The 12,025-nt window shown below is 42.7% G+C and overlaps 1 protein-coding gene across 1 annotated transcript in view; it reads left to right on the plus strand.

The window, feature by feature from the left end:
* The window catches only part of CRACDL (CRACD like), a 125,501-nt gene that overhangs the window by 80,783 nt on the left and 32,693 nt on the right, over positions 1-12,025 (plus strand). Inside the window, exon 3 of the mRNA XM_065928869.1 lies at positions 8,425-8,593. Within this exon, the coding sequence (XP_065784941.1) occupies positions 8,425-8,593 (169 nt within the window). The remainder of the gene's footprint in view (positions 1-8,424; positions 8,594-12,025) is intronic.

A 12,025-nucleotide genomic window follows, 5' to 3' on the forward strand; every position in this document is an offset into this window, starting at 1 on the left:
TGGACTATAGCCCGCTTGCCAGGCTCCTCTGTCCTGGCAGGTATACCAGAATACCAGAATGGGTTGCCATTTCCTGCCCCAGAGGATCTTCCTGCCCCAGGGATCGAACCCAAGTCTCCTGCATCTCCTGCATTGGTAGGCGAATCCCTTATTCACTGTACCACCTGGGAAGCCCATACAATGGAACAGTACTCAGCAATAGTTAGGAACAAACTCTTGATTGTTGTAACAACATGAAGGAATCTCTAGCGTGTGGTGATAAGTTTAAAAAGGCAGAATCAAAAGGATGCATACTGTCCGAGTGACTCTATGTGACATTCTGGAAAAGGAAAAACAGTAAGAGCAGAGCAGATATTAGTGGTTTCCAGGGGTTAAAGATAGGGGAAAGGTTTGAGTATAAAAGACAGCACAGGGGGGTGATGTGTGATTTTGTGATCCAATCAGTGTGATTTTGGTGGTGATTATTCAACTCTGTATACCCCCCCAAAGAGTGAATTTTATTGGTAAAATTTTTAAAACAACTTTCAAATGATGTACAGTAAGTCCCCTACATACAGACCTTCAAGTTTCAGCTTTCAAAGATGGGGACGTGTGTGCCAGCCCCGTATGACAGCTCTTGCACTGTACCTGCTGTTCTTTTTAAGGTACTGCACTGTAATATTGGCCTTCCCTGGTGGCTCAATGGTGAAGAATCCTCCTGCAGTGCAGAAAACACAGGAGATACTGGTTCAGTCCCTGAGTCACAAAGAGTCAGACACGACGGAAGTGACTTAGCACAGACACGCATGCTTGCACTATTAATATATAGCCAACTGTATTAGTGGGGGCCCTAGGCTAACTTTGTTGAACTTATGAGCAAATTGTACTTGTACAATTGTACATATTCTTGGAACAGAACTCATTAGTATGTAAAGGGATGTACCGTACCAGATTTGAAAAGTAATCCAATGGACTTTTTAGAAATAAGTAAAACTATTACGATGAAAAATTCATTTGATGAGTTTAATGGCAGATTACATCAGCTTGAGGTAGATCACAGGGAAGTACACAGAATGTATCATAAAATGGTAAAAGGAAGGAAAATACAGAAAGAGGACAAGAAGCATGGAGATAAATGAGAGGGTATTACATGCGTTTGAGCACTGTCTCAGGAGAGGAGAGAGTAGCTGAGAATTTTTTGGAATTCACTTAAAAAAAAAATGAGCCAATCTACAGATTTAACAAACTGAATGACTCCCAAGAAGGATAAATAAAAGGAAATCCACATAGAATGAAAATGTAGAAAACCAAAGACAAAAGTGAAAAATCTTAAAATTAGTCTGAGAGGAAAAAAAAAAGCCCTTCAGAGAAGCAAAAACCTGACTTGTGGACCACACAACAGAAGCCACAAAGCAGTAAAATGATGTCTTCAATATTATTAAAAGAATAACTTAGAAAAAGTAACTGCCAACCTAGAATGTTAAACCTAGAAAAATGATGTTTCAGGAAGGAGCTTCAGGAATAAAGTCATTTTCAGATAAACAAAAACTGAGTTTGTCACCAGGAGATCCTCAGATTCCAAAGGAATCTGCCTTCAGGCAGAAGGAAAAGCATACTCTATGGAAGGTCTGGACAAAGAAGGAGTGACAAGCAGAGAGGATCAGAAACAGGCAGACACATCTGAACAAACGTGAGGGACTTGCCCGGGCGATCCAGTGGCTAAGATTCTATGCTTCCAATGCAGGGGGCATGGGTTCAATCCCTGGTCAGGGAACTAAGATTCTGCATAATATGCGGTGTGGCCAAGAATTAAACAAAATAAAAATTTAACAATAAACAAATAAAAGCAAATGAATATGGAATAGTATCTTTGGGTTTTTAAAGATCAGAATGAAAACAGTAGGGCATTAAATAAGATGAAAGTATTCTAACTGACTGAAGAACTGACTTATTTGAAAAGACCCTGATGCTGGGAAAGATTGAAGGCAGGAGAAGGGGACGACAGAGGATGAGATGGTTGGATGGCATCACCGACTCAATGGACATGAGTTTGCGTAAACTCTGGGAGTTGGTGATGGACAGGGAGGCCTGGCATGCTGCAGTCCATGGGGTCGCAAAGAGTCGGACACGACTGAGTGACTGAACTGAACTGAATTGATTCTGACTTTCTTATTTTGTTCCATAATAGAATGTGTAGTATAATTTCTAGGGTAACCCCTGGAAGAACAGAGATAAAAGACAAAGTTTACAAACTAGAAGTGGAAAAAAATAGAATGTTCTTTTAAAGTCAGTTAATCCAAAAGACAGAAAGAAAGAAGATTTTAAAAGACCACAAAGATGGTAGACTTGTTTTTTATTAACATGGCAGTAACTAGAAGAAGGGCTTCCCAAGTGACTCAGCTGGTAAAGAATCAGCCTGCAATGTGGGAGACCTGGGTTTGATCCCTGAGTTGGAAAGATCACCTGGAGAAGGGGAAAGCTACCCACTCCAGTATTCTGGCCTAGGGAACAACAGTCCATGGGGTTGAAAAGAGTCAGACACGGCTGAGCAACTTTCACTTTCAAGTGATTCAGTGGTAAAGAAGCTGCCTGCCAATGCAGGAGAAGTGAGTTTGATCCCTGGGTGGGAAAGATCCCGTGGAGGAGGAAATGACAACCCATTCCAGTATTCTTGGCTGGCAGATCCCATGGAGAGGAGTCTGGTGGGCTGCAGTGCATGGGGTTTCAAAAGAATAAGACATGACTTTGCGACTGAACAAACTAGAGTAAGTGGCAGTAGCTAATTATATTACTGTTCCCGTCAAAAGTTAAAGATCAGATTGGTTTTCTAAAATTCTGGTGGTGGTTTAGTCCCTAAGTTGTGTCTGACTCTGTGACCCCATGGACCCCTTCAGGCTCTTCTGTCCATGGGATTCTCCAGGCAAGAATACTAGAGTGGTTTTCCATTTCCTTCTCCAGGGCATCTTCCCGACCCAGGGATGGTACTTGTGTCTCCTGCATTGAAGGCAGATTCTTTACCACTGAGCCACTGGGGAGGCCCACTCTAAAACTCTAAATCTCTTAAATATAAGGATTAGGAAAGTTTAAAGTAAAAGGATAGAAGAAAATGAAACTTGCAAACACTGGACCAAAGAAAGCTGGCATGGTGTATCAATACAATACAAAGCTGGCATTGTATCAATAGCAGTCAAAATAAAGTTTAAGGCAAAAAGTATTACTATTACTAAAGAGGGTCATTTCACAAAAGGTTCACTTCCACAGGAAGATATTAATTCTACCTTTCTATGACATTTATCAACATAATGTCCAAAGTTATAGAGTAGAAATTGGCAGTTAAGTAAAAAGATAACTCTACAATCAAAGTGGGTTATTTTTAATACACCTAATTGATATGACAAATGTATTAAAAATTAAAGACATAAAGTACTTGGACAGCACACTTAAAAAGACCTTATCCTAATTGATGTATATGGGCCAGTGAAGAGAATACATTATTTTTAAGCACTCTAGGAGCATTTTCAAATTTATGGTAAGCCATAAAGCAAGTCTGGACAAATTTCAATAGATTCAAATCATGTAGTGTGTTCACTGACCACAGTGCAGTTAAGCTAGAGTTCAATAAGAAAGATTATAAGAAAATTCCCAAGTGCTTGGATATTAAAACATACTTTTCTAAATAACCTATAGGTCTAAGAAGGTATTATAATGGAAATTAGAAAATATTTTGCCAATTATAAGGAAACTACATATCACAACATGTAAATGCAGCTAAAATAGATTTAGCAGGAAATGTGTTGCCTTGAAAGTGAAAGTGTTGGCCAATCACTTGTGTCTGACTCTTTGCAACCCCATGGACTATAGCCCACCAGGCTCCTCTGTCCATGGAATTCTCCAGGCAAGAATACTGAAGTGGGTTGCCATTTCCTTCTCCAGGGTATCTTCCCAACCCAAGGATTGAACCACGGTCTCATGCATTATGGGCAGATTCTTTACCATCTGAGTCACCAGGGAAGCTATATTGCCTTAAATGTGTGTATTATAAAAAGACAACCTAAAAATTAATTAGCTACGTATTCATCTCAAGAAGTTTAAGAAGATTACAAAGTAAACCCAAAGGAAAGTAGGAGAAAGGAAAGAAAAACTAAAACAGAAATTAGTGCAATTTTAAAAGTATTGCAGTAATATTGTCAGTGCAATAAAAATATTGCACTAAATATTCAGTGCAAAAATATTGCACTAATTCTTTTCTCATGTGAAAAGAATTAACAAAGCCAGACTTTTTTTTTTCAGGCAGATGAAATTGACAAACCTATGCGATTGATCCAGGAGAAAAGGAGGTGCAGATAATACCAGGGCTGAGAAAAGGGGGCTATATTATAGATAGTATAGATGCTAAAATAAAAGGCTATTATTAATAACTATGTGCCAATACATGTGAAAATGTGGGAACCTAGAGTTTCTCATACAGAGTTACGTTGTCAGAAAAAAACAAATCATATATTAACACATTATGAGAAACTGAGAAAAGTGGTACTGATGAAGCTATTTTCAGGGCAGGAATAGAGATGCTGACATAGAGAATGGAGTTGTGGACAGAGTGGGAAGCACTGAGAGAGTAACACTGAAATATATACATGACCATGTGTAAAATAGACAGCTAACGGGAAGCTGCCGCACAGCACAGCCAGCTGAGCCCACTGCTCTGTGATGACCTTCGGGGGCGGGGGGTGGGAGGGAGGCTCCAGAAAGAGGATATATATGTTACGTATAGCTGATCCATGATGTTGTACAGCAGAAACGAGTACAACGTTGTAAATCTACTGTATCCGAATTACAGCATAAACAATAAATCAGTGATGAACCTGGGGGAAAAAAGAAAAAAGTCAGACATTTAGAAAAATAAAACAAAATGAATTCAAGAAGCAGGAAACCCAAATAGTTCCTATAACCATTAAAGAAATTAAAAAGCCTAGTAGGTGAACAGATATAACACACATAGGCCCCCACTGTAAGGCCAGCTAATCATGGCAAATCAGTGTTTTGCGACTGTACTTCGGATCTTTGCAGCCACTCCCTTTAATTCCGAAGCACTATCTTCGGAAGCACAGTAAACTATATTCCGAAGCACAGTAAAGGACTGTGAGGCTGCGTGTTTGTTCCGCCCTTCTGGGATGCATATCTCTCTGTCAACTGGCAAGGCCAGATAGTGCCCCATGATTCAGAAAACCCTGAGGAGCCTTTCCAGATAATCTGCTCTCTCTGAGGCCCATCAGGCTTCCCCCGTAGCTCAGTGGGTGAAGAATCCGCCTGCAGTGCAGGAGACCTGGTTCCATACGCCAGTATTTTTGGGCTTCCCTTGTGGCTCAGCTGGTAAAGAGTCCGCCCGCAATGCGGGAGATCTGGGTTCGACCCCTGGGTTGGGAAGATCTCCTGGAGAAGGGAAACGCTACCCACTCCCGTATTCTGGCCTGGAGAATTCGGTACAGTCCATGGAAACTGTACAGTCCATGGGGTCCCAAAGAGTTGGACATGACTGAGCGAAGACCCATCAGTTAATAGCATGAACATTTTGACATTATAAAGGTGGGGAAACTTCCACTAGAAGTTAAGAAAGGATTTCCTTGGTGGTCCAGTGGTTGAGAATACACCTGCCGGTGCAAGGGACAGGGCTTCCATCCCTGCTCTGCGAAGAGTCCATATGCCACGGGGCAGCTAAGCCCTAAAAAGCCCTCGAGCCCTGGAGCCTGTGCTCCACAAGAGGAGCCCCTGCAGTGAGAAGCCTAAGCACTGCACCTGGAGAAAGATGGGAAGACCCAGAGCAGCCAAAAATTAGTTAATTAACTAAGAAATATTTTAAAAAAGAAGTTAAGAAAACTTGACTGTAGAACTCATTTCTTTTGGGGTATGGATATACTCCCCTTAAGGTAATACAGGTATTCCTGCTATAGAATAATCCTAAGAAATTCTCCATGTGAAGGCACAATCATGTAAACTTCCCAAGGCAGGCATTAATGTCAACAAATTATAAAGATCCTGCTTTTTTTTTTAGAAAGGAATTCACTTTACAAAATGACCTACTTATCAAATGAATCAATTGTGAGCAAATTTTCAGGATATATTAGGCAGCATCCCGATAACCTGTGATGTTCCATCCTTCTGTTAGTTCTCATATTCAGAAGGAAAGGAATCAACTTTGCTGGGCTACTGAAATCTCAGGATCCTGAATATAATGGGAATTTGTGGGTGAGGACAAAGGCAATGCCAGAGAAGAGATCACAAAATGTTTAAAAGGATAGGCCAGCAGTCCCCAGGCTTTTTGGCTCCAGGGACCAGATTCTTGGACAACAGTTTTTCTGTGGACCAGGGTTGGAGGGGTGGTTTGGGGATGATTCAAACACATCATATTTATTGTGCACTTTATTTCTATTATTATTATATCAACTCCAGCTCAGATCATCAGGCATTAGATTCCGGAGGTTGGGGACCCTGGTGCAGATTCTGACACTCCAGGAAGCATGACAGTGTCAGCAGTACCACCATCAGTTGGCGGGTTTTCTCCCCAAACGTTGTTAGCTCATCACAGCACTCGGCACTCCAGCAGCGCCTCTTGCCTGAGGCTGGGCCTCCTCTGATTGTCCATGGTGCCCACATCCATGCTAAATGAAGCACTTGAGGATTTTTTAAAAATTTATTTTATTGAAGTATAGTTGATTTACATTGTTGTGTTAATTTCTGCTCTACAGCAAAGTGATTCGCCTTATACACACATACATATTCTTAGCGCTTGAGGATTATTTTGAAAAATGATTTGGGTTATCATTATAGCCTTTACCTGGTCAAGACTTTTTGCTTTTGACTATTTTTATTTTAGGGATTAAAAGCTGATTTTGCTTATACAATGGAATATTGCTCAGCATTTAGAAAAAGGAGGACTGGAAAATGCATGCATCTCCATGCAAAATCTCAAACACAATATATGGAGGGAAAGGAGCACCACACAAGCATATACGCTGTGTGATTCCACCCAGGATGTGCTGTGTGGGTTCAAGGATGGGCAAAACAAATATGGTAATATAAATAAGAACAGTGGTTTCATCAAAACAATTTGGGATGGACATGTACACACTGCTGTATTTAAAATGGGTAACCAATAAGGACCTACTATACAGCACAGGGAACTCTGCTTAATGTCAAGGGGCAAGCTTGAGTGGGAGGGGAGTTTGGGGAAGAATGAATCCATGTGTATGTATGGTTGAGTCCCTTTGCTGCTCACCTGAAACTATCACAACATTGTTAATTGACAGTGTGAAGTGAAAGTTGCTCAGTCGTGTCCGACTCTTTGCAACCCCATGGACTGTACAGTTCATGGAATTCTCCAGGCCAGAAGACTGGGGTGGGTAGCCTTTCCCTTCTCCAGGGATCTTCCCAACCCAGGTATCAAACCCAGGTCTCCCACATTGCAGGCGGATTGTTTACCAGCTGAGCCACAAGCAAAACCCAAGATACTGGAATGGGTAGCCTATCACTTCTGCAGTGGATCTTCCTAGCCCAGGAATCGAAGTGGAGTCTCCTGCATTTTATACCCTGAGGCAAAATACAAAGTTTTTGAAAATAACTCAGAATAAATTTAAGGACTTCCCTGTTGGGCTTCCGTTATAGCTCAGTTGAGAAAGAATCTGCCTACAATGCAGGAGACCTGGGTTCGATTCCTGGGTTGGGAAGATCCCCTGGAGAAGGAAATGGCAACCCACTCCAGTATTCTTGCCTGGAGAATCTCATGGACAGAGAAGCTTGACAGGCTACGGTCCATGGAGTCGCAAGAGTTAGACATGACTTAGCGACTAAACCACCACCACCTGTTGGTCCTGTTGGAGGAGGAAATGGCAGCCCACTCCAGCATCCTTGCCTGGAGAATCCCCATGGACAGAAGAGCCTGGTGGGCTGCAGTCCATGGGGTCGCAAAGGTTGGACACATCTGAGCAACTCACACAGACTGTTGATCCAGTGTTTAAGACTCCACACTGCCGATACAGAGGGCCCAGGCTCGATCCCTGGTTGGGGAACTAAGATCCAGTATGCCCTGTGGCAAGGCCAAGGGATAAAAATGAATAGATCAGTTTGGAAAGGAGGAATATAAATTTTAAAAAAGAATAAATTTATAACCAAGGAAATGAAAGACCTGTTGAAAATGATTCATTTCAAGTAAGAGGAAATTTTCGTGTGCTTTTGACTCTGTGATCATGCTCCAAAGCTTTCTTGACTCCTTCATTCAAGATTTGTTTTCAGGTGTGCAAAAGTGGTATGCTATGTGCTTCGTGTCCTCCTGTGTGGGAAAAGGACTTATCGGAAGTGAATAATTGATGTTTGGACAGAAATCTTACTTTCTCTCCTCACGCACATCTCATCCATGTTTGGCAGATACTTATATGCCTTCTTTCTGCGTAGGAAAGAAAAAGTCCAAATTCAAAACGTTTAAGAAGTTCTTTGGGAAGAAGAAGAGAAAGGAGTCGTCCTCTTCCACAGGAAGTAGCACCTGGAAGCAAAGTGAGGCGAAGAACGAGGTCATGGCCATTGAGTCGGGACCAGTGGGCTACGACTCAGAGGATGAGCTGGAGTAAGTTGCCTTTTCCGTCCTTCAGGCTTGTGTGTTCCAGGGAGCAGAGGAAGACACAGGAGGACCCAAAAACACAGGCTTGTTGTCATGATGGACTTCTGAGCCCACTCTCCTCCTAAATAATTCCACAGAAGATGTTTGAGGTTCTTCCATAGAAGTGATGTTTTCTGTCTTTTTGTACATAGGGATGCAGAAAGTTGGTGGGGGAAGATTGTTAGGTACCTTCTATGTGCCAGGTGTGGACATATTAAAAGTCTGCAATAAATATAGGAGAGGAGGTAAGAGTGAGCCAACCAAGCCTGGGAGAAATTTCAGAAAATCCGCCCAGTGTCCTGTTCTTCAAGGTGGCAAGATTAGGATGTAATCCCTGATTTCATTTGACTTAAAACTCTTTTTGAGGACCTGGATACTATACCAGAAAAATACATCTCTCTAAGCCTAAACCTTGAGTAACTGAATAAGAAAATTTTCCATTAGAGTGGAGTAGGGGGAAGGCTTCTTACTTTACTTCTTAGGAAAAATCATCCAAAAAACATTGTTCTCTACAAAATCTGGGAAAGTTGCTCGGTCGTGTCTGACTCTTTGCGACCCATGGTCCATGGATTTCCCCAGGCCAGAATACTGTAGCTGGTAGCCTTTCCCTTCTCCAGGAGATCTTCCCAACCCTGGTATCGAACCCAGATCTCCCGCATTGCGGGCAGATTCTTTACCAGCGGAGCCACAGTGGAAGCCCAAGAATACTGGAGTGTGGAACCGGGTCTCCTGCACTGCAGGCAGATTCTTTACCAGCTGAGCTATCCGGGAAGCCAACCCAAGTCTCCCGCATTGCAGGTGGACTCTTTACCAGCTGAGCCACAGGGGAAGGCCCTCCCTCCAAAAAAAAACATTGTTAGGAAGAACAAAACCAATAGGTATGAAATATGGGAAAGTCTAGTGAAGAAATCCTTATTTCCTAACTTGTACTTCATCAAAATATAGTTACAATGCCTATGCTTCAATTATTCTAGCAGTTATTTCTGTGAGTAAAAGGAGGGGAAAGAACAACAGATTTGTTTCCTTGTCAGACTTTATGTTTCTTTTAAGCAACATCGGCACCTTAATTTGAGAATAAAACTCTTCAGGAGGCATAATGATCCTGGAATTGGTTCACAGACCTTACTGAGATGGGGTCACTGGCTCTAGCATCCCTGGGAGGGGTCCCATCTCCTTCCTCCTCACTGTCTCCCTGCCCATCTCTAAAGGAGTAGAAATTACACTAGAGTGCTCCATTCCCAGGTGGCGATAATGGTAAAGAACCCACCTGCCTGCCAGTGCAGGAGACATGAGAGATGTGAGTTCGATCCCTGAGTTGTAAAGTTCCCCTGGAGGAGGGCATGGCAGCCAACCCCAGTATCTCCTGTCCTGGAGAATCCCATGGATGGAAGAGCCTGCAGGGTTAGGGTCCATGGAATCACAAAGAGTCAGACAAAACTTAAGCAACTTTGCACACAGGTACGGAAATAACACTGACCACTTGGTGGCACCAAATGACTAAAGAGGAGAGATTTGAGTTTTGTCTTTGAGTGTTTCTCCTGGTGTTGGCAGGGAGCAAGAAGCACCCACGTGTAGCTTGAGAAGAGCAAGCTCTGCACGCATTTTTTTTTTTTTTTTTGCACGCATTTTTAAAAGGCAGCTCCAGACTCTCGGGGAGCCAGAGATTATAATGTTGCTCACTTTTACATGGCTTTACTGGGCTGGCCCCAGGGGCGTTATAACACTTGCTCCCCCCGCCACCACACCCCCCCCCCACCACACCCCCCCCCCCCCTCACCACACACGCACACCCTGTCTCTCCACCAAAACGCAGACAAGAAACGTGAGCATAGCTGGAGGGGTGAGCTGGGCTGAAATGACCTGTCCACTTGTCCATCTTCTATCGCCAGCGTCTGTTGACAGTGCGCTTTTCCTCTTTGTGTTCTCAGCTCCTGGCGGGGGCCAGTCGTCAATGACTGGTGGAGGCTCCCTGGAGTGCTGCTAGGAGAGGAAGCTTGCTGTGGGGTAGGGATGAGGCTCAAGAAATGTCCTTCAGAGATGAGACAACATCTTCTCTTTTTTCATCCCAGATTTACTGAGAGATCACTGGTATATAACACTGTGGGAGTTCTAAAGCGTACGCTGTGTTGATTTAATGCACTTACACGTGGCCAAATGATCACCACCATAGCATTCAGTAATACCTGCATCACGTCACCTAATTACTATTTCTCTTTTGCGGTGAGAACGTTTAAGATCTACTCTCGTAGCAATTTTCAAGTATATAATATGGTATAATTAACTTTAATCATCATGCTGCACCAGCTGTGCTGTAGCCCCTGAACTTACTCACCTTATGGCTGGAAGTTTGTACCCTTTGACGACATCTCCCTCTTCCCCCTACCCCCCAGCCCCTGGTAACCACTGTTTAATCTTTGTGTCTGTGTTTGCGAGGTCACTTCAGTTGTTTCCGACTCTTTGCCACTCTGTAGACCATAGCCCACCAGGCTCCCCTGTCCATGGGGTTCTCCAGGCAAGAATACTGGAATGGGTTGCTTTCTTTTTTAGATTCCACATGTGAAGTCATAGAGTATTTGTCTTTATCTGACCTGTCTCACTTAGCCTAATGCCTTCAGCACCCATCCATGTTGTTGAAGATGGAAGGATGTCCTTCCTTCTCGTGAATAAATAATATTCTGTTGTACTTCTGTATCACACCTTCTTCATCCGTCCACCCACTGAGAGACCCCTGGGTTGTCTCCATGTTTTGGCTGTTGTAAATAGTGCTGCAGTGAATATGGGATCCGATGTCTCTTCAAGATCCTGTTTTCATTTCCTTCAGATAAATACCCAGAAGCAGAATTGCTGGATCATATGATAGTTCTGTTGATTCTTTTAACGTTTTGAGGAACCTCTATGCTGTTCTCCATAGCGACTACCCAGCAACAGTGCAAAAGCGTTCCCTTCTCTCCGCATCCTTACTATAACTTCTCTCCTTTAATTTTTGTAAAAGCCATTCTCATAGACGAAGTGATGTCTCTCTGTTTTTGATTTGCACTTCCTTGATGGTTGGGGATATTGAGTACCTTGTCACCTGCCCGTTGGCCAGCTATTGTCTTTGACAAAATGTCTGTTTAGATCTTCTCATTTTGTAATTGGATTGGGGTTTTGCTGTTGAGTTATATGAGTCCTTTATATATGTTACTATTTTGGATATTATCCCCTTACCAAATACAAGTTTGCAAATATTTTTCCCCTTCTGTAAATTGCCTTTTCATTTCATTGATGGTTTCCTTTGCTGTGCAGAAGCTACTTAATGAGATATAGTCCCACTTGCTTGGTTTTGCTTTAGTTTCCTTTGCTTTGATGTCAGATTAAGAAACTCATTTCCAGATGTCAGGGCTCTTACTCCCTATATTT

The sequence above is a fragment of the Muntiacus reevesi genome, chromosome 3 (genome assembly GCF_963930625.1).
Source record: "Muntiacus reevesi chromosome 3, mMunRee1.1, whole genome shotgun sequence".
In the NCBI taxonomy this organism is placed as follows: Eukaryota; Metazoa; Chordata; class Mammalia; order Artiodactyla; family Cervidae; genus Muntiacus; species Muntiacus reevesi.